The sequence below is a fragment of the Culex quinquefasciatus genome, chromosome 2, assembly GCF_015732765.1.
Source record: "Culex quinquefasciatus strain JHB chromosome 2, VPISU_Cqui_1.0_pri_paternal, whole genome shotgun sequence".
Classification (NCBI taxonomy): Eukaryota; Metazoa; Arthropoda; class Insecta; order Diptera; family Culicidae; genus Culex; species Culex quinquefasciatus.
In genome coordinates, this window is record NC_051862.1 from 177,546,330 (window position 1) to 177,566,558 (window position 20,229).

Below are 20,229 nucleotides of genomic sequence, written 5' to 3' on the forward strand. Positions count from 1 at the left end.
CTCGAATTTGATGTAAAAAGTATGAAAATTATATAATACAAAACAAATATTTTTGTCCTGATCCGATTATCTGAAGTTTCATACAAACCTTCGGATAATCGAAACTTTGGATAATCACGGCTTCGGATAATCGAGTATGGACAGTAAATAATATGGATTTGATTATGATAATTGAAGAGAATTATGTTCTTTTGATACTTTTAAAACCCCTCAGCTAAGACAACTCGAAAGAAACCAAACAACCCCCAAGCTCATTCGACTTGATTTGATGAATTCGAACACAAATCACACAACGTGCTCCGCTTCTCTGTACAACACACTTTATTTCGGAAAACCAGAAAACTTAAAAGAAAAACGCCAACCTTGCAGAAATACTACACTCATTGATTTGTTTATTTTGTTCTATGCGATCATAGAGTTTTGGTTGTGGAATATAATATATATATTTTTGTTTGTTTTGTTTTTTTTTCTGTGTAATTTGATAGTTGAAATTTTGAGACAAGGATTTCAATAAATATATATATTTGTGTATATGCTTCCATTAAATGGTACTAATTTTGGAATGGTTATCGTCTTCATAACGTATGCACACAATGATGTTATCTGTGTTTTTTTTTTGTGTTTTCAAGGAACCAAACAATTTGTCTTAAATAATAGTAGTTTAAACTAACTGTGAAATAATTGAGATGATCTTATTAAACTTCAATTTCTCTTGATTTAAGAGCAGTTGTTGCTTTCTTTGACGAACTGTATTTTGATTTTTTTTATTAATTAATAAATATGCTCTCATCCAGATGTTATCAATGCACTGGTTATCTCAATTACAATTTTATCCACTGGAATTGGTTATCCACTAGTTTAGAGACTGTTTAGCTAGATTCATTACTCAGAACTTTATCGTTGAAATTTAGCCCAAAGATGATTAGTTTGTTGTGTTACTTTAATCTGTAGCTTTTTAAGTCATTAATTTTTTTTCATTTGCTCAAGTTTTTTTTGCATATTGTCTGTGTATTTTTTTCTCTATTCTAATTCTTATCATTCGAAATTTATCTGCTCTAGCCCATATTTTTTTTAGTTGGAAAACACTTTTACTTTGGCTGAGCCTTTGATTTCTTTTGTTTGTGTCAATGTTTTTTTGTTGTTGTTATTTTCTGTACGTTTTCGATTGACCTTTGGTTCGGTTCGCCCCCGGGATGGAAAATTGGTGGCCAGAATTCCACGAACCAAAGGCCAATTTGCTTCCAAACATACACACTCGCGCGAAGAAGTTATAGTCAAATTTCTAGTCTGATTGGGTTGACTTGTTTTTTTTTTTTTCTTTTTGGTTCAAGTTTCTTTACACTCGTTCTTATTGGTTGTGGTCGTTATTCTCTGTTGGTTTCAACCAAATTTGCTGTTTGATTGCATTTAGTTTTTGCCGTCTAAACGTAGTTTTGTTCTCTTTGTTCTCTGTGTCCGAATGAAGGTGTGGTTGCACTTCATTGCGTTAAAATGTTTAAAAATAACATGATTTGTGTTGTTTTTTTAGGGGTTTCATATACATTACATATAGATTCAAGTGTCGTGATAAAATAAATGCCTCATTTTGTATATTTATATCATCAAGTTTAAGCTTTCAGGTTACTTTTAAAGCATTTTACAGCTCACTACTTTTGGAGCACGAACCGAAGTTGCCTCGGGTTCGTTTCCGGTTACGTTTATACATAAGCTCCGAACGGAAGAACTGCACCATTTCCCGCAGGGTCGAGAGCTTTTCGGCAGCGTTCAAAAGTTGTCAACCACTTCCGGGACGGCGTCTGTCCTGTCCGCCAGAGGTATCGTCGGCTCACACATCATTTAATTATTTCTTAGATGAAGCTTTTTATGTTTTCCATGATATGTCTCTAAAAGTGTACGTTTCATATCAAACGGAGAGCTTTCATGTTTCATACCACTTTCCCAGCATAAAAGCTTTCCAACACCGCGGATAGCTTTCGCTTCTTGGAGTGTGCTACGAACCGAGCTTGGTGCTCGAATGAAACGTTTCGGGCTGCTCGAAAGCCCACCCGAACTGATACGTTCGAGCTCCAAGTCGTTCGTAGAATCTCCTCAAATTTGCAGAATTTGGGGCCTCCTCATATACGGTTCTTCTGCTGCTTGTTCTGACTTGTTCTCCTTAGAAGAGTTCAGTTATTCTCTGTATGGCTGTTGTGTGTTTCGAACAATATTCTGAATAAGTATGAGACGGTTAGTACAATTATCTCTATCATCAGATATTTCTGGAGTACGTCCACTATTTAGCTGTTGTTCCTGGAACAGTAAAACTTACCATAAATTCCTTACTCTGCTAAACACCAACAAAAGAGTAATATTTTGTTTGTTTGTTTCAAATAGCACACAATTAGTGCTTCGGCATGGTGCCGCATGTTCTCATCGATTCGAAGATTCGAAAATTTCGCAGGGAAAATGATGCTCAAGATTGTTCAGAAGACTGGAAATTTTGTTTGTTTTTTTGTTGTTGTTGTTTGTGTGGGGAAACTTTCGCTATTCTACTGGTAGTAGTAGTAGTTATGTTTGCATTAGCCACTACAAAAGTGTAAGTGTAATTTACAGCTGTATGCATAAGAAAAAGTTACAAGTATAAATATATATACCTAGATGTACTTGTGCCGTAGTCCGTTGTGGGTGCGCCTGGTGTCCGTCATCGGTGATGTTCCGGGAGCTCCGATTGTCGAGCCGCTACTGTTGCGTGAGTCCTGCCCGCTTAGAACTTCACGTGGAAGCCCTTCTTGGCCGCGATCGGGAGCTTCTCACCTTCCAAGAATGGGTTGGAGCTCTGCAAAAAAGATTATTAGAACTGAGTAACACCTAGAACTCACTTAACAAACCTTCTTCACGTGGAATTTCTTCGCGACCAGGTTCTTGTGCTCCTGGGTGTGGAACTGACGCGCGATAAAGTTCTCCAGATCCGAGTCCATCGGCCCAGAGCCGGACTCGCTTTGCTGCGGGGCCGGACAGTTGAACATGTGCTCGCCGTCGCACATGCAGTCCTGAGCCGCCTGGTACTCCCGACTGAACGCCGCCGTGTTCTCAAAGTCCATCGTGCAGCCCTGGTCCTCGGTGTATCCCACGGGGCACGGGTTCGGCGGGTTGCAGTACGCTGGCAAGCTGGCGTCGGTCTTGACCTGCGGCTTTGGCCGCTGGGGACCCTCCCCTGCACCGCCGGACACGTACTGGTGACCCCACAGCGAGCTGTGCTGCAGGAACTCCTGGTCCCGCTGGGAAGGGTTCGGATTACCCTCCAGCAGCGCATCGTAGTCCAGCTGTTCCGACTCCAGGTCCTTGCTAGCGCGGGCCATCATCGCCAGCCGGCCCGGGAACTCATCCATCGGGTCGATGTACGAGTCGGCCGCATCGGCGATGTCCTTGCCCATCCGGTCCACTATCTCACGCAACAGCACGTCCGACAGTAGCTGATCCTTCAAGCCCGCTGATAGGTATGCCAGCGCCCCTGGCGCACCGGCAACCATCAGCGAGGCCAAAACAAAAAAGAAATACATCCTGAATGGGTGCTCACGGAGAGGCACCGGGGTTACTCCTGCAAGGACAAAAATAGTTGTTTAGTAAAAGAATTCTGGATTACCGTCAACGGGATACAATGGGTCTGGGTAATGGGGTAAGTTTGGTTCACCATCTTTATTTACGATTTTTGCAATAACTCAGACTCCTCTCAATGTAACTAAATTCTGTTTGAAGATTTGTGTTGGGGACATTAACACCTAAACTCCCAAGCTCGAGAAAAAGGGGGAACAAAACGCTTTATGAAGCTTGCAAAAATATTGTATAGTTTAAGAGTAATCTAAAAAGAGGTTGATCTGTACTTGAGCATCATTTTAGTTTCATTTGAACTATTGTTATCCCCTTCTAAGGACTGAGATTTGGTAAATTTTGTGAGAGTTTGCATTTGAGATTGTGGAAATTCTCGTATGTTTGGCAGGTTAAGGACTCGGTCCTATCTTCGTTCAATTTGCAAATTCTCACTAGTAAATTTTTTGGTTGAAAAAGTTACACAGGAAACAAAAAAATGTGAATTATTTGAAAAAAAAACTTGGATTGTTAGCTACAAATGTACAAAAGAAAACTAAAATAAAATTTCTAACAGTTTTAACTTCTTGAATTGATATTTTTAGAATGAGTAAGCAAGGTAGCCATAAATAAATTCAATGTAATTTAACCAGAAAAACATTAAACACGGTGTATTTTTCCGAGAACATTAAGATCTGGGTGCAGAATAGTGGTTCGCAAAACGGCCTCAATTTAGAACTGTCAAAGCGGAACCAATTTACTGTTCGCAAAATGATACCAAGACGTGGCAAGTATTGTAATCAATCTGTAACACAGTTCAACAAAAAATCAAATGTTTCTTGTCTCTGAGACGAGAATATGTGTTCATAGTAGATTTTTGCCTGCTGAATCCGAATCCGGGTCCAGAATTGTTCCAAATGGTCCCAATTTTGAGATACACCCGTTTGAAAAGTTAGTTTAGGCCAAAATTTGCTACTTTGTCGACTATTTTACAAAAGAACTATTGAATAAACAACTAAACCAATACATGTATCTTAAAGTTAACGTTTTCCCCTTTCTCAAACACCCCTGGTTTTTAAAATTTGGTTGTTTCTACGCATATTTATAGCCATTTTAAAATTAGAATTTGACTTGCATGCAAGTTGGAAAAACTTGAATGAGAACCAACTGAAAATATAATTTTAAAATGGCTATAAATATGCGTAAATAATCAAATTTTAAAAACCAGAGTATTTCTGAAAAACGTGAACTTTAAGATACATGTATTGATTTATTGTTTATTCAATAGTTCTTTAAATAGTCGAAAAATAGCTAATTTTGGCTAAACTAACATTTCAAACGGGTGTATCTAAAATTGAGACCATTGGATTCAGCTGGAAATTCTACTAGGAACACATATACTCATCTCAGAGACAAGATCTTGTTGTACTGTGTTGTGTATCTTTGAAGCGCAGTGATAATGTTGGAGTAAGATTATTCAATATTATTTGGCATGTGTCATTCATAGTTATTGACAATTCGTCGCTAACATTTCAAAAAGCGTCATAAACGTAGGTTTTGCGTGAGACATAGCGCTTATTAAAATGCTAGCGACGAATTCACCCAATCTCGATTTCTACCCTCTTTTTAAGATTTGTTTACTTCGAAAAACTCAAAAGCTCGACACCACCGACAAAATAAATTACACAGTTCAACAAAAAATCAAATGTTTCTTGTCTCTGAGACGAGAATATGTGTTCATAGTAGATTTTTGCCTGCTGAATCCGAATCCGGGTCCAGAATTGTTCCAAATGGTCCCAATTTTGAGATACACCCGTTTGAAAAGTTAGTTTAGGCCAAAATTTGCTACTTTGTCGACTATTTTACAAAAGAACTATTGAATAAACAACTAAACCAATACATGTATCTTAAAGTTAACGTTTTCCCCTTTCTCAAACACCCCTGGTTTTTAAAATTTGGTTGTTTCTACGCATATTTATAGCCATTTTAAAATTAGAATTTGACTTGCATGCAAGTTGGAAAAACTTGAATGAGAACCAACTGAAAATATAATTTTAAAATGGCTATAAATATGCGTAGAAATAATCAAATTTTAAAAACCAGGGGTGTTTCTGAAAGGGGAAAACGTGAACTTTAAGATACATGTATTGGTTTAGTTGTTTATTCAATAGTTCTTTTGTAAAATAGTCGAAAGAGTAGCTAATTTTGGCCTAAACTAACATTTCAAACGGGTTTATCTCAAAATTGGGACCATTTGGAGCAATTCTGGACCCGGATTCGGATTCAGCTGGCAAAATTCTACTAGGAACACATATACTCATCTCAGAGACAAGATCTTGTTGTACTGTGTTGTGTATCTTTGAAGCGCAGTGATAATGTTGGAGTAAGATTATTCAATATTATTTGGCATGTGTCATTCATAGTTATTGACAATTCGTCGCTAACATTTCAAAAAGTGTCATAAACGTAGGTTTTGCGTGAGACATAGCGCTTATTAAAATGCTAGCGACGAATTCACCCAATCTCGATTTCTACCCTCTTTTTAAGATTTGTTTACTTCGAAAAACTCAAAAGCTCGACACCACCGACAAAATAAATTACAGATTGATTACAATACTTGCCACGTCTTGGTATCATTTTGCGAACAGTAAATTGGTTCCGCTTTGACAGTTCTAAATTGAGGCCGTTTTGCGAACCACTATTCTGCACCCAGATCTCTGCTTATCTTGAACCAAAATTGATACTTTTTTATGAAAATTGTTCAGAAAACTGTTCTCTACAATGTGATTGATTCGAAAATGTTTTAAAATTTCATAGTGTTATATGGCAGAGGATTAAAAAAATAATTTTGGGAACCTTTTTTGTAATAAATAGCTTTTAAATTCAATACTCTCAGTTTAGCAGTGTTTTATGCTCGAATTTGTCTCCAGGCAATCTATTACTGTATTTTCATGACAAATTGTACTAATAGAAGATTTTTATCCGGTCGTATTGAGGTTTCCAGCTTGGATTTTGGGGTTATTTCAAAGAAAGCTAGAAATCTGGTAAATTTGGTTTGAAAACTTTTTGTTGGAGGTCAAATATATAATGTAGACTCTACACTGTAGAGTCTCTTGAGGCATATTCATAACAAATTTGATGGATATGAACATGAACCCATCGATTTTCATCGATTTTTCTGAAGAAAAATCCTATGAAATCGAAAAAAAATCTTGAAAAAAAGTTGCTCTAGACCCCTCCACAAAATATTTCGCCGGACCCCGCAAAATGACGGGAAAGAGCCCTTCTTTCATGGTGCCAAATATCAGACTTGCTGATTTTTTTGTCTTAAGTTTGTTCTAGGAAACACATCGTGTTAAATAGTAAAATTTAGCTTAAAAAAACTGTAAATGTAATCAATTTCTTCATTTTGAAAATAAAGATCTTTGCAAGTACTTTTCAAGCATTACAAAATAGCTTCAAAATCAGAGAACACAAATATGTGAAGTTTACCAGAGTTGTTCATTGCAAACGAAAAAATGTGGCTATTCGAAATAAAAACTATTAAAATTTACATAAATAAATCTTATTCACAATTTTTGGGCCAACCGGGGAATGAACCCAGACCAGCCTGCGGAATAGACGCTTAACCCCGATCACTTGAAAAGCTTTAAAATAAACTGCTGCTGTTAAGACTACCAACCTATTTTATTTCAGTTAGGGGTACATGATTTGTCACGACCAATTTGGGTCAAAGTCTCCCCTTCTATCGTCTCAAAATTCTCAGATTCTAAAAAAGTTGAAGCATTCAAGGGCCATGTATGGGTCTTCCTTAGTCCGGATTTGAAGAACAACTAAGTCATTTTTCCAAAGTTTATGATAAATGTATTAACTAGCGCAAAATAGCCATAAGAATATTAAACATTAAAAGCAATATTTTTTATTTCTTTTTATATCTAGCAAATTAATCTGAAAAAAATCAAATTCGAAATATTTGATTTAATATTTTTTCTATGTGAGTATTAATACGTCCTAAATAATTCCCATTGTCGAATGGAAAAACCCTTCAATGATCACACTGGAAATGGGAAAACCCCACGACTTACACCGACTTACTCTTGGCTTAGCACCTAATTCGCCCAAAGTGTGACTGCCACTTATCGCACCACATTTCGCTATCGATAAGCTTTTAGCCTGGAAAACGTTCCAAGAACCAAAAAGCGTGGGTGGAAAACTAATAGATCTCACGTGCCGCTCTACCGGACGAACAAACCATCTGGCATGATAAATCTCACCTCTCACGTCACCACCGCGCCGCTACGGAAGGATTCAGGTTTCAACGGCTTGATGACGTTGACAAAATTGAATTCTGGGAGAGTGGAGAGCTACTCCACGTAGGCGATCTTATGAATGGAAAATGGAAACAGCTCGTGGTGCCGAAAAATGCCCACCACCCTTGAAACCCTTTTCAGCGATATATCAATGAGAATGGTTCTAGGGTATAAATTTTTGAATTGTAGATTTGTTGAGTTACTTTGAAAAATTTATGAAATTTGTTATTTTCTACTACCTGTTGATTGGTTTGTAACAATTTCCACAATATTGTGATTTTCAGTTGTACAACATTTCCTGGAAACTCACTGCGTAGGAAGCAACCAATATCCTTGGAGTTGTGGTGACGTCAATGGAACGGATGCAATCAGAACTTTTCAAGCGTATCATAACCAGATGCATTATTTTTCAACCTCTCAAATGTAGCAAAAACAAGAAAAACATTCAACATCGTCCCCCACCTCCCCCACGACATCGACTCTCAAAACGCCAAACGAGAGAGTTTCGTCACTTTCAGCTCCCACGTCAGCACGAAAAACAGATCGATATTCCTCTGTTGACAGATGACTTCTAACTTTTCACCAATTTATTATTTTTTCCAGGATCACTTCTACTGATTGCATCATACAGCGATATTCTTCATTCGTTTCCCATCAATTATCACAATAAAAAGCTCAAACTCTAAATATCAAAATCCCTTTCGGTAAACCCACACACTAACACTCACCAACCCACCCTCAAAGCAATTTTTCCGAATTTCCCCCACTGACCTTTAACGCGTTCGCAGAGCTGGGCCTGTGACTGACTGGAGGACCGACAAGAGACTGTCGCGGAGAGTTTGGACTGGCAGTGCGATAAGCCGAAACCGTGGAAAATTGTGGCCCCAAAACTTGCACTCTCTTTCTCTCGATGATGACGAAAGCTAAGCATGGAAAATGGAAGCTTTTCCGCTCTCTCACGTGTTTTTTCGTTTGTTTGTTTGTTGTTAGGAGCGTGATAAGGGCGCAGGCGTGAAGTGAAAATTGTTGGATTGTGGGAAAATATAAACTAATTTTGGTTTATGTTTAAATTCAGCAAATAAATACATTAGAATGGATACATAATAAATTTTCAAAATAATTAAATCCTCTACAATCTCGATGAGATTAAATCTAACGATTCACCAAAAATAAAAACAAATTTCCAACCAAATTTGGATCATTCTAGTACATTAACTCAATTCGTTCAGGATTTTTTGCTTTGACCTAAAATTTCTATAATATTAGGTTGTAATTTGTATGCCTTATTTTTTGCTTTGGGTTAAACTATAATTTAGAAATGTTAAAAATAATTCAGTTCATAAATTTGAAACTAAAAATTGTTTATTGGTATTGCAACTTCAGTTTAATAAAAACAAATTAATCCTGTCACTGATCATTTTGTGTAAATATAAGAATTTAAAAAAAAAAAAATCTTTTTTGTTTGTGTTGTGATTGTAACAACAACCTTACCAAACTTGACCATGATAAAAAGAACTGTTCAATTATACGTTTAAGAATGCCTATTCATTTATTTTTAAATAGATATTTTAATTGCTTGCCTTCAATTTATAAACGGAAAATTTGAATTTCATAAGCATTTTGTTCTTCGTTGCAAATATTTTGGATCTTATTTGCCAATCTTGGTCGCTTCTAAAATCAAACGGGAACGATATTGTGAAATACCTTTAGAATTTTTATTAAAATTGATGCATGATAATTTGGTTGACAACACATGGATATCTGTTTGATTTGTAGAACTTTCTATAACACACAAAAAAACAAATGCTACTCACCTCTCTAACAGTAGCTAATCTACACATGTATCGAGGCATGATTCCTTATCGCGCACCCATAAAATTCAGTTCAAACGTGTGCACGAAACAACCAGTCGATCAAACTCATTAATCAATCACATTTTATTTCTCATAACTGCGGATTACTCCCCCCGCACTGGGTATCGCCACTCAACTTTTCCAATAAAGCACAAGCTAACACACCGGCCTCTGCAGCCGAACTAAACCTGTCCCAAGCGCGTTAATATTTGAACAGCAAACTCCAAAATCCACCGTCCGAGATATACCTACAGTTGCTCATCGCCTTGTGAATGAGTATCTGCTCAGCTCACCAACACCAGGACGGCACATCCTCTTCTTCAGCCATAATTCATTTCGTCCCACGCGCGGAAAAATGCTCGAATCCACCACCACCCCGCACCAGCCCTACGAAGGAGCGGTTTGTGCACGTACGGAAAAACTGCGACACAAAAGTGTTTCCCTTCTTGGACAAAGAATACAACTAGGTACACAGAATTCGCTACAGTTGGCCCTTTTCTGGAATCGTATTCTACTACTTATTGCTTTGTCTGAAAGGTATTCACTTTATTTTCCTTGTCGGTAAAGAAAAAACCCATAAAAACATCATTCAAAAATGTAGCTTGACATATTTAGTTTATCTATCATAATAATACAACTTTTATGGTAAAATCACGGTAACTCGCCAATTTCATAATGTTTAAACACAATTTTTTTGTCTCTGTATTTTTCAAGAACATTGTTACACTCTAAAAAATAAAACTGCTAATTTGCAAAAAAAAAACACAAAATGTTCTTAATAAAAAATTACCCTTCTGGGTTATTGCAGATTCAAAATGTACATTAAATATCCCATCCCTCACCTTTCTGAGGAAAGGCTATAAAATCACTCGAAAAATGAACTTCTTAATTTAACCTCCTAGACCTACCTTCACGTATACATATCGACTCAGCATCAAATTCTGAACAAATGTCTGTGCGTGTGTATGTCTGTAAGTCTGTGCACCGAATTAAAATGCACTCGATTATCTCTTGATTGGCTGAACCGATTTGGACCATTCTGGTCTCATTAGATCCGTCTTGGGGTCCCACAAGACCCTAGTTAATGTTATGAAGTTCTGCAAAGTACTTCAAAAGTTATGCTAAAAAACGGTTTTAACAAAAGTCCGGAAGATTGTAAAAAGGGTTGTTTTTGTAAGCAAACCTGTTATGCTATACATTTTTAGAAAGGTATTTAAAAGATCTTTCTAACGAGTCAAAAACATTGAAGATCAGACAACCCTATCAAAAGTTATAAACCTTAGGGTGGATTAAGTAACTTTTTTTCGTTTTTTTTTTTTTGGGTATACAAAACGGACGTCGAATTTTACATAAAAGTCCATTTGACACCAAATTTCAGGCTGAAAATGATTGAAAATCGCATCTTTTTTCGAATGTTTATAATTAAAAGGGGTCCGTCATGAGATATAAAAAAAATGCTCGGATTGAGATCAGGGACCAACATTACCCCTTTGGACAAAGTTTCACGCAAATCGAAGAATTTGGGAATTTTCCATGCAATTTGAAAATGGAAATAAAAATTAAAAAACAGGGTTTTCACATTATTATTTAAAACATAACCAAAAAATATCTTTGTCAAAAATACACAGTTTTGTGATTTTTTTTAGCTCAAAAAATGTTATTGCTTCCGAAATGTATAAAAACTCCCGATCATTTAATACTCATTCAACCATATTGTAAAAACTTAAAATTTTGGTTTCTTTTCACCATCATGATTTGTAAGATTTACTAGAACTTGTAAATTCAAGAGTTTATTTTTTGCACTGTAACACCCAACGCATATCAAAACTTACACGGACGCTAAAACCTTAAAAAAGTCGGAACGGTAACTTCAACTCGCTTTATCTCGGCCATAACTCAACCAAGACGATTTTTTTCTAGATTTTTGTAAGGATGTCTAGTAGTGTGTCTTAAAAAAAAGACTATGTGATGGAAACCTTCGGGCTCACCCCGATTTTGATATTTTTATAGCTCAGGAACCCAATTTTTTCATACAACGAAAAATTCTCAAAAATCGTTTAGAACTCGCGATTTGCGATTTACCGAAAAATTTAATGTTTTCATTAAAATATCGAGCAATTCCATGCCAAATGGGGAATCGGTTGTACCCGACCCTCTCCGATTTCAATGAAACTTTGTAGACATGTTATCCTACGCTTATATAAACCATTTTTGTGTATATGGAGCCAGTTCAACTCGATAATGACAATTGAGAAGGGCGTAAGTGTTTTAAATATTTTTGTAATTTGGAATTTAAAAATTTCTGTATCTCGAAGCCGTTGCATCGTATCAAAAAGTGGTCAGAGACAAACTTGTAGGAAATTTGACGGGTTTTCCGAAAAAAATACACTGAAAGAAAAAAACACTCTACTTTTACGAGATTTTTCGATTTTTAAGTTTAAAAGTCGAATTTGAGGGGAAGCCCACGATTTTTTTTCGTTCAAAATTTTTGTGAAGATAGCCTAAAATAATACAAAAAGACTCAAGAAAAATGCAGGATGGAGCAACTCACCTAAAAAAATACAAAAATCATTTACTGAAACGGTTTTTTTGAAAAGTGCTCTAAACGTCAAAATTTTAACAAACCGATAGTGGGAATCGATTTTCCAGACAATTTTACATAAAAGTCTCCAAATTGACTACTGTCCTAAGTCCAATCCTTGTGAAGTTACAGCGGTTTTAAAAATAAAAATGTTGAAAAAATAGGGTTTTTAATGTTTTTTTTTTTTGCAATTTCTATATGACAGACTTGATTTTTCAATCTCGAAAATATTTTTACCGGAAAGCTCGTCCAATTTCCCATAAGTATATAAGCGTAGGATAACATGTCTACAAAGTTTCATTGAAATCGGAGAGGGTCGAGAAAAAAGTACCTGAAAAATTCCTGTTTTGGGCTGGAATTGCTCTATCATATTTCTTTCTAAAACCTGGTAAAATGCGTTCAAATTGGAGGAAGTGAATGCACGCGGATGCTGTGCCGGATTTTTCGTGTTTTCGGCATCATTTTTTTTTTGGTGATTAGAGCTAGATATTTTGCTGAAATGATTTGTGAGTTCAGTTTGTGCATCGACATTGTATGTGAAAAAGAAAAAAAAAAGTGTAATGCTAATTGCTTAGTATAATCAAAAAAGTCCTTCCTATATCATCGTTGATCGGGAGGAACGACGTCGTGTGAATTATTGTACTAAAATATGAAATGATGTTTAAGTGTTCAAAGTGAAATTTCTGTTAAAAAGTCCTTTCTATATCATCGTTGATCGAAAGGCACGCTGACGGTTTAAGTCCTCTTGATAATCGTGATGCATAATTACAAGTATTTAGTATTGAAATACACATTAAAAAATAATGTAAACTTGGAAGCTGTAATTTTGGAAGGTTGAATATTACCTCTTTTATGATTTAATTTTACCTCAATTTAGACTGAAAAGTGGCATTACACCAGAAAAGTGGGAAAATTACACATTTCCAAAGGTAAAATAACACATTTTTTCTGACATAAAAGATGTACCCCTTCCCAAATGTAATATTACCATGATTTTTTTTTCTGTGTAACTGTTCGTGAGTGTTTTGATGTGTAAATAAGAAAGACCTTCTCATAGCATCGTTGCTCGGAAGGCACGCCGAGGTCTATTATAAAAGTCCTCCTCATAGCTTCGTAGCGCGGGAGGCATTGAAAGGCCAATATTTTATCCTACTAACACAAAAAATATAAATCCCGTCATGCTTGAAGGAGATGCTGTGAATTCAACGATCGCATGCGGTTTCAACAGGTATATAGCAAAAAGCTGTGTGCTTGATGAGTCTTCAACTATCGGATTTTGCTTGTAATTTGCTGTTTATAAAACAATGCAAAAGGTTTGGAAACACATAAAATGCTGGCAGTAGCTGAAACAGTGGTGTAAGTGATAAGCTTGAGTTTTCACAGGGGATTTTGAAAATTCGCCATTTTTATTTTACTCAAATGGCTGTGTCTTGCCACTGAAGTGAAAAACTAATTGTTAAAAGCAAAATTGTTCAGAAAATTAATACCAACAAGGTGATGGTATTGGTTTTGGTGTCAAATTTTTTTTAGATAGATTTTTGAAAATGAAATTCGTAAAAAAAATCAAGCAAAACATTTATTTCTTTCAACTTAAGCATGATGCCAATACAAATGGCGACTTCCTGGATTAATATGAATACAGAACATTATTGGTAGGACTCCTAACTACACAGAAAAAAAGTTGAATCTTGGAATGTTAAAAATTTGGTAGGTTGAATATTTCCTCCTTTTTTGAGTAATGTTACATAAAAAATGTGTAACATTGTGGACCTGATGAATATTCATCAAAAACTGATGAAAATTCATTATTTTTTGGGGTAAAATTAATCATTTTTTTTACGCAAAATCTGTCACCAATTCTTGATAAATATTACCATCATTTTTTTTTCTGTGTATGACAGGCGGCAAATGACCAAGAAGGTTAAAACTGCCAGAAATAAATAAATTAACAACAACAACCTAACTATGACTTAAAGTGAAACGCGGGACAATTTTAACGCATTTTACCTGGTTTTAGAAAGAAATATGATATTTTCATGTAAATTGACAATTTTTCAGTAAATCGCAAATCGCGAGTACTAAACGATTTTTGTGAATTTTTCGATGTATCAAAACATTGTTCCTGAGGAAAAAACCTATCGAAATACAGGTGAACCCGAAGATTCTAGAATTTGTAGATCTCGATTTGATCAAAACTATAATTTCTGCGACCGAAAACAGCGTTTCAACATTTTTGCATCCGTTAAATCCAGGGCAATTTTTATAGGGTAGGGTAGTCATCAATGAGACACTTTTGTTTTTTAACTTTCAACAATTTTTGTATTTTTTTCATCAGCATGTTTTAATGAGCTTTTTGTTGCATTTTCTATCTTTTAATGTGTTCTAACATTGACCAAAATATGAGATCGATCCGACCTCTACAGCCAGAGCTATCCAACTGTCTCATTGTAGACGCACTTGGCAGGAACAATGAGACAGGTGGGGAACAATGAGACACTCTACGAAAATCAATACTTTTTTAGTAAAACATCATGTTTTCGTATTGTTCCATTGCAGGTGACTTGCCTTGAACATTGTAAAGCAATTTTGTCAACTTGAAACTTTAATTAACAAAAGTTATACTTAAAAGTATTGATATTTTGTAAAATCCATTTATTTATACCAAATAACTTTATATTTTTGGCTAAATGAAGTCAAAACTCAATAAATATGCCAAAAATCACTTCCAATTCATGTTTTGAAGGATTTCCCTAGATTTTGAAAAGATTAATGAAGAAAAATCGAAGTGTCTCATTGTTACCCATGGGCTGAAAAGAGTGGGGAACAATGAGACAGCCCTGGATCCTGGGTATATTCTCAATTTTGGTCAAATCTAATGAAAGGCCATTGTAGCCCAACTCATACCCTATGAAATGACGAAAGAAATTTGGAGAAATATTAGTTTTTGTATTGTTGGCAGCCTATGAGCAAAAATGTAATTTTCAGGCATAATTTACTTTTACACCCCAAAATCACACATTTATGAATAACTTTGCAAGGGAGCGTCTATAACCAAAGCCACTATTATGGCAGACTTGTATCCAGTAGACAAACCTTCCCCCAAAACATGAGCCTGATTGGTTGAAACTACGACTTGTGATAGCCATTTTATCATTGTTCCCCGTGTCTCATTGATGACTACTCTACCCTACACGCGCAATAAAAAAAACTCATGCGAGTGCCCCCAGTGACTCAAGAAGTTTTAGTTCAAGTAGGAGTCGCTGCAAAAGGTACCTGCCTCCACAATCTTGGCTGTGATGATCAAAACATTTGCAAGAAGCAATTCAAGTGCTCCGAATTTCCGAAGTTCCGAAGAACTCAACTCAACTAATCATCATTTTCCCAGCAACCGTTAATCTTTGCACCACGTGCTTTGTTCGGTTTAAAGCTTACCGCGAACCTCCACTCCACTTGGCGGGGGCGCGAAACTTTTCTTTCTTTTTCTCGCTTTTCCACCCCCGCCGCTGCCACAGTTGCCGCGTGGAAACACACAACAAGATGGAATGCTTCTCGGCAACAAGACAGCTGAATAATGAAACCAGACAGTCAGCCCAACCTCTAAGCAAGAGCCTTTTCCACTACCCACCCACCTGATGAAAATTTTCACTTCCACCCGGGCGCTAACTGACAGCAACTGACAAAGATACTAAACCGGCGGAGGATGCGGGGCCATTTTTCAATTTGAGCATTTAGACAGCAGTGTCGAGTCCTGCTGCTCCACCTCCTGGAATCCTTTACGCGCCACTTGAGTCGAAGAAAAATCGAGTTTCATTGATATTTTTTTCGCTTCATCTTTGAGGAGGGGTTCGAAAATGACTGCAAATAGTCAAAGCGTGGGCGAGTATCCCTTCCGAGAAGCAACAAAAAAATGCCAAAACGTGGCCAAATCATCCGAGAGAAACCAAGAAAGAGCACTTTTGTCCCCAACCCCAACAAAAAACAAGAGCTTTTCCACAGACTTTAGTTATGCCATCATAACCATACATTTTACTGCTTTGTCATTTACGATCGCCCACACTCGTAATTGGTGGTGATTGCCGAATCGCTCCCTCTTCTGTAGTTATGTTTGAAAAGGATTCCGAAACTGGACCAACATTAGGTCGTAAAAAAAGAGGGATACAAACCATAAATTTTGGGCTCATTCCAAAAGGGCTGGAGGCACTGCTTTTGCACTGTTCTGCGCATGGCCGCGGTGAACGGCGTTGAACGTGGGTTTTGTGAATGAAAGCTCTTTTTGTGGGAGCCCTCGCCGGAATTGCGTTGGGAAAAAGCTCCCCTGGCCCAAACCAACAACCCTGGGCTCCCAGGGTGAACGAGAGTGCGCTCTCCGAGCTCTCCCAAGCTTAAACGGTGACATCTGGTGGAAATGGGCGCGATTAAACGGGAGCAACAAATGATGTGGTGTGGAAAAAAGGGTTTGAGAAAATCTTGGGTTCACTGTTTTCTGCTACTGACAATACTAAGCAGAAGGTGAAGGTGTGGAATTTACAATGTAAATTTTTAAAGTAACGGTCAACCCAACACTTTTATTTAAAATTTTTCATTCCACTATTCTGCTTCTCTATTTTAATCAATTTCCTATGTTTATTTCATGACGTTATATTACCTCAATATTCGGACTCAAATTCTGACTCATCTTATAAGTGTGTAATTTTACCTCTGAAAATGTGTAATTTTACTACTTTTTCGGTATAATGTAAGTTTTTCAGTCTTAATTGAAAAAAAAAACTACATGATAAAAGAGGTAATATTCAACCATTCAAAATTACACCATCTAAATTTACACAATTTTTTAACTGTGTAGTGAGTATGAGTTGAATATGTACGCTAGCAGTCATCAAAATTTAAAAAAAATCTAAATTTTTCATAGCTTTTATTAACAGACACTGACGGAAAAAAACCAATTCATAAAAAGACATAATAAACCCTAGCGTAATTCTGTGGAATTTTGCATTTTTTTCAAGAAAATTTATTTATCATTTATTTTTCATTTGGATGAATCCATGTCCATACAAAATGGGCATGTGATTTTCTGATCGATTTGGTGTTTTCGGCAAAATCATAGGTTTAGGCTTAGTGATTTTTCACGCTCAAAAATTGCATATTTCACGGGGACCCTAATTTCAAAACACTAAATTTCACGGAAATTTCGCGGAACGTGAAAATTGTTAAAGTGACTCTAAAAATCTAATGTTTAAATTAGAGAAACTACTTTTTAAGCATAATAACATATAATTTTTCAATAAACTTGGAAAAATCTTCACTAAATTTGAACGTAACACAAAAAAAACTTTTCCTACATTGCAAAAAAGTTCCACGTGGTTTATGGAAGGGCTCAATATATATTTTATTCCACGGGAACGGTATGTGTGTGCTATACAAAGAAAGGGCGGCCACTCCGCTCCGGCGTGTCTCCTGTCCGTTATCCTGCGTGACACGTCATCCGGCCAACCCCCTGCCCCCCCCCCCCCCACCGGGTCACACCGAAAATCCTCGAGTAATCGATAAACAACATAAATTGAATATTTTACCTTGATCTGTGTCTCCTCTGGCTGCCTGATGACTGTGTCGAGCGGGACATGTTGTATCTGCTGCTGCTGGTGACGTTGTATGTGTGTACACGTGTCACTTGTACGTTTCTGTGTGGGTGTAGGTGTGCCCGGTGTCAATGGTTCGGCGAACTGATCCCCGGCGATCTAGCAGAAGAGTTCTCACTGGAGTTGAACCAACCAACAAGCTTTGATGGGTTTTTCTTTGCGTTGTTTTCCACACTTTTCACACCGTGTGCAGAGGATTTTCCCTCGTTTGTTTGGACTGGACACTGTGTTTTTTGTTATTCTGTCGTCTGCTGTTCTATCCAATGCACTTCTCGTTGAGTTGACAGCGTTTTTATCCGATTATTTATTCAAGTCCGTTGTCTGGTGGACTTCATACTGTCCTTTGTACAACAGTCTATCCTCTCAGTTTGCTCCAAAGTCCAAAGCAAATAAATTCCTCTCCTAATTCCTAGAATCTGCGGCTGCTGCTGCATTCAGTGGTCAATCTGCCAAAGAGAAATCATATTTCGTCTTTTGAGTGATACTAGCTTTACTCATAGTGAGCTCTCCCTCGTTCGGGGTCGGAATGTCGCCCAGCCACGTCCACAACCACAAATCGAAACTATTGCTTGTCCATTTCCTCCTTTTCCTCAATCTGCCGTTTTGCTGGTTGTTAAAAGATAAAGTGTGCTAAACCATTCGGATATCCCTCGTAAAATTCGTAAATTCGTGCTCTTACATACTAAAATGATGCAGAGTGAGTTAGTGAAAATATGGACTCTTCGAATGGTTAGCTGAGATATAAGGTTGGGCACATAGTATGAGGAGATAGAAAGCCACGGAATTGAACGGGATTTGTTTCGAAATAAAATTATCAATCATGATGCGTTATGTCTGTACATGTGATGTGTTTTTACAACATAGATTTAGAAGTCGTTTCGACTTGTCTTAAAAATCTACGGTTAATTTTAAAGGCTTATTCTATCTTACAATAAACATTAGGATGGTTCAAAATATAATTTTTATAATAGATAACTACTTCAGGTGAGCCTTGAAAATGTTTCTAACAGCATTGCCAGACTTATAGGATAGGACATTCAGATTCCTAACTAACAATGTGAAGTGGTTTCGAAAGCTATTTTCATTGAAATCTTCTACATAGGGTAATAAATAATTTGTTAATTCTTTGATGGAGAAATTCTACGATCATTACATTACATTACATTTCTTTGTTACAAAAAAAATGTCACAAGCAGGAATCATATGATGCAGATTGTGAAATTACAATATTTTTCTCACCTAAATAATATTTTTATTTTTCTTTGAGTTTGAATGTTGTACAAAAGTTAAAGAAAAACACAAAATACAAAAAAAGAAAAAAAAAACAAGTCAAAATAGATTAGTGAATTTGACTATCGGAATAATCGGAAGTTAAAATATTGGTTCAATCTAGCCAGTCCGATGAAAGTATGCTGGAAAGTCTTGTGGTTAGATTACGCCCCAAGCACAATTTTCATTTTTTTACAATTTTCTACTAAGTTTTTCTTACTGTAATTTCTTACAATCTCTTTATTTCTTCAACTTAAAAAATGCTGTGCTGTACTTTCTACCTTATATCAATTAATTTATTATTATTTTTCAGCCGATAATGAAGGTATTTGACTATTTAAAATAATGCTATTGATTATATTAATTTTTTTAAATACATTTAATTGTATATCATTACACTAATCACAACTTTCACAACAATAATGCAAAAATAAATCGGAGCGTTTGGTACGGTATGTCCACGCATCCCTCCTCCCCTGTAGATTCTGTGAAATGTGATCCGTCCTTAGAATCCTCTCTGCGGTAAATACAACGTAGTAGGGCTGGCCGCTTCAATTTTTGTAATACATTTTCAATCGAGGTCGGAATCAACTCCCAAAATCAGTTGTGAGATGAATTTTTACTACGGTTGAAATTAATTTAAACTGATAGTTTTCAGTGTACCAGTCTACCGAATTCTATTACACATCTTATTTGTTTGGGATTCCATTATTTTACAATATAATCTATATTTACTTCGTTTGCCAATTTTTGAGAAAAAAATGTTAACGATTTATTGAAATTTGTTCTATTAAATGCACAGCTAAAAAAGTAGTAATCCAGCTGCGTGTAAAAGGCCTGGGTGTAAAATAAATATTGCATTATTTTATGCAATTTTATGTGATTTTACACCCTGAAATATGTAGCCCATCAGTACGGGAAACCTACTTGACCGAAATGTCAAGCTGTTATATGCGTTTATCCTTTCAACTTTACATCGGTCTGATGGCCGAATGGGCTAAGGCGCCAGTCCTTAC

At 36.4% G+C, this 20,229-nt stretch overlaps 1 protein-coding gene across 3 annotated transcripts; it reads right to left on the bottom strand.

Moving 5' to 3' along the window:
• Window positions 1-306: 306 nt before the first annotated feature.
• Window positions 307-9,984, bottom strand: LOC6033182. Of its 3 annotated transcripts, XR_005277187.1 has the most exons (4): window positions 8,646-8,811; window positions 2,868-3,577; window positions 2,634-2,815; window positions 309-2,565 (listed from the first exon to the last, which is right to left on the bottom strand). XR_005277187.1 is itself a non-coding variant. In XM_038253209.1 (3 exons), the coding sequence occupies exons 2-3, from the start codon at window positions 3,537-3,539 to the stop codon at window positions 2,744-2,746; spliced, it is 744 nt and encodes a 247-aa protein (XP_038109137.1). In that variant the 5' UTR covers window positions 3,540-3,577; window positions 9,689-9,984; the 3' UTR covers window positions 307-2,743. The 3 variants fall into 3 exon arrangements, 2 of the variants coding, with proteins under 2 accessions (XP_038109137.1, XP_038109136.1); XM_038253209.1 differs by lacking the exon at window positions 8,646-8,811 and adding an exon at window positions 9,689-9,984 and having other exon boundaries at window positions 307-2,815; XM_038253208.1 differs by having other exon boundaries at window positions 307-2,815.
• Window positions 9,985-20,229: the final 10,245 nt, after the last annotated feature.

What these genes read in the sequence shown, in the direction of transcription:
- LOC6033182 (XM_038253208.1), bottom strand. Translation starts at nt 8,805, where the DNA reads ATGCTTAGCTTTCGTCATCATCGAGAGAAAGAGAGTGCAAGTTTTGGG. An exon ending in GCTCTGCGAACGCGTTAAAG is followed by an intron (nt 3,578 to 8,645) that starts GTCAGTGGGGGA and finishes TTGTCCTTGCAG; the next exon opens with GAGTAACCCCGGTGCCTCTC. An exon ending in AGAAATTCCACGTGAAGAAG is followed by an intron (nt 2,816 to 2,867) that starts GTTTGTTAAGTG and finishes TCTTTTTTGCAG; the next exon opens with AGCTCCAACCCATTCTTGGA.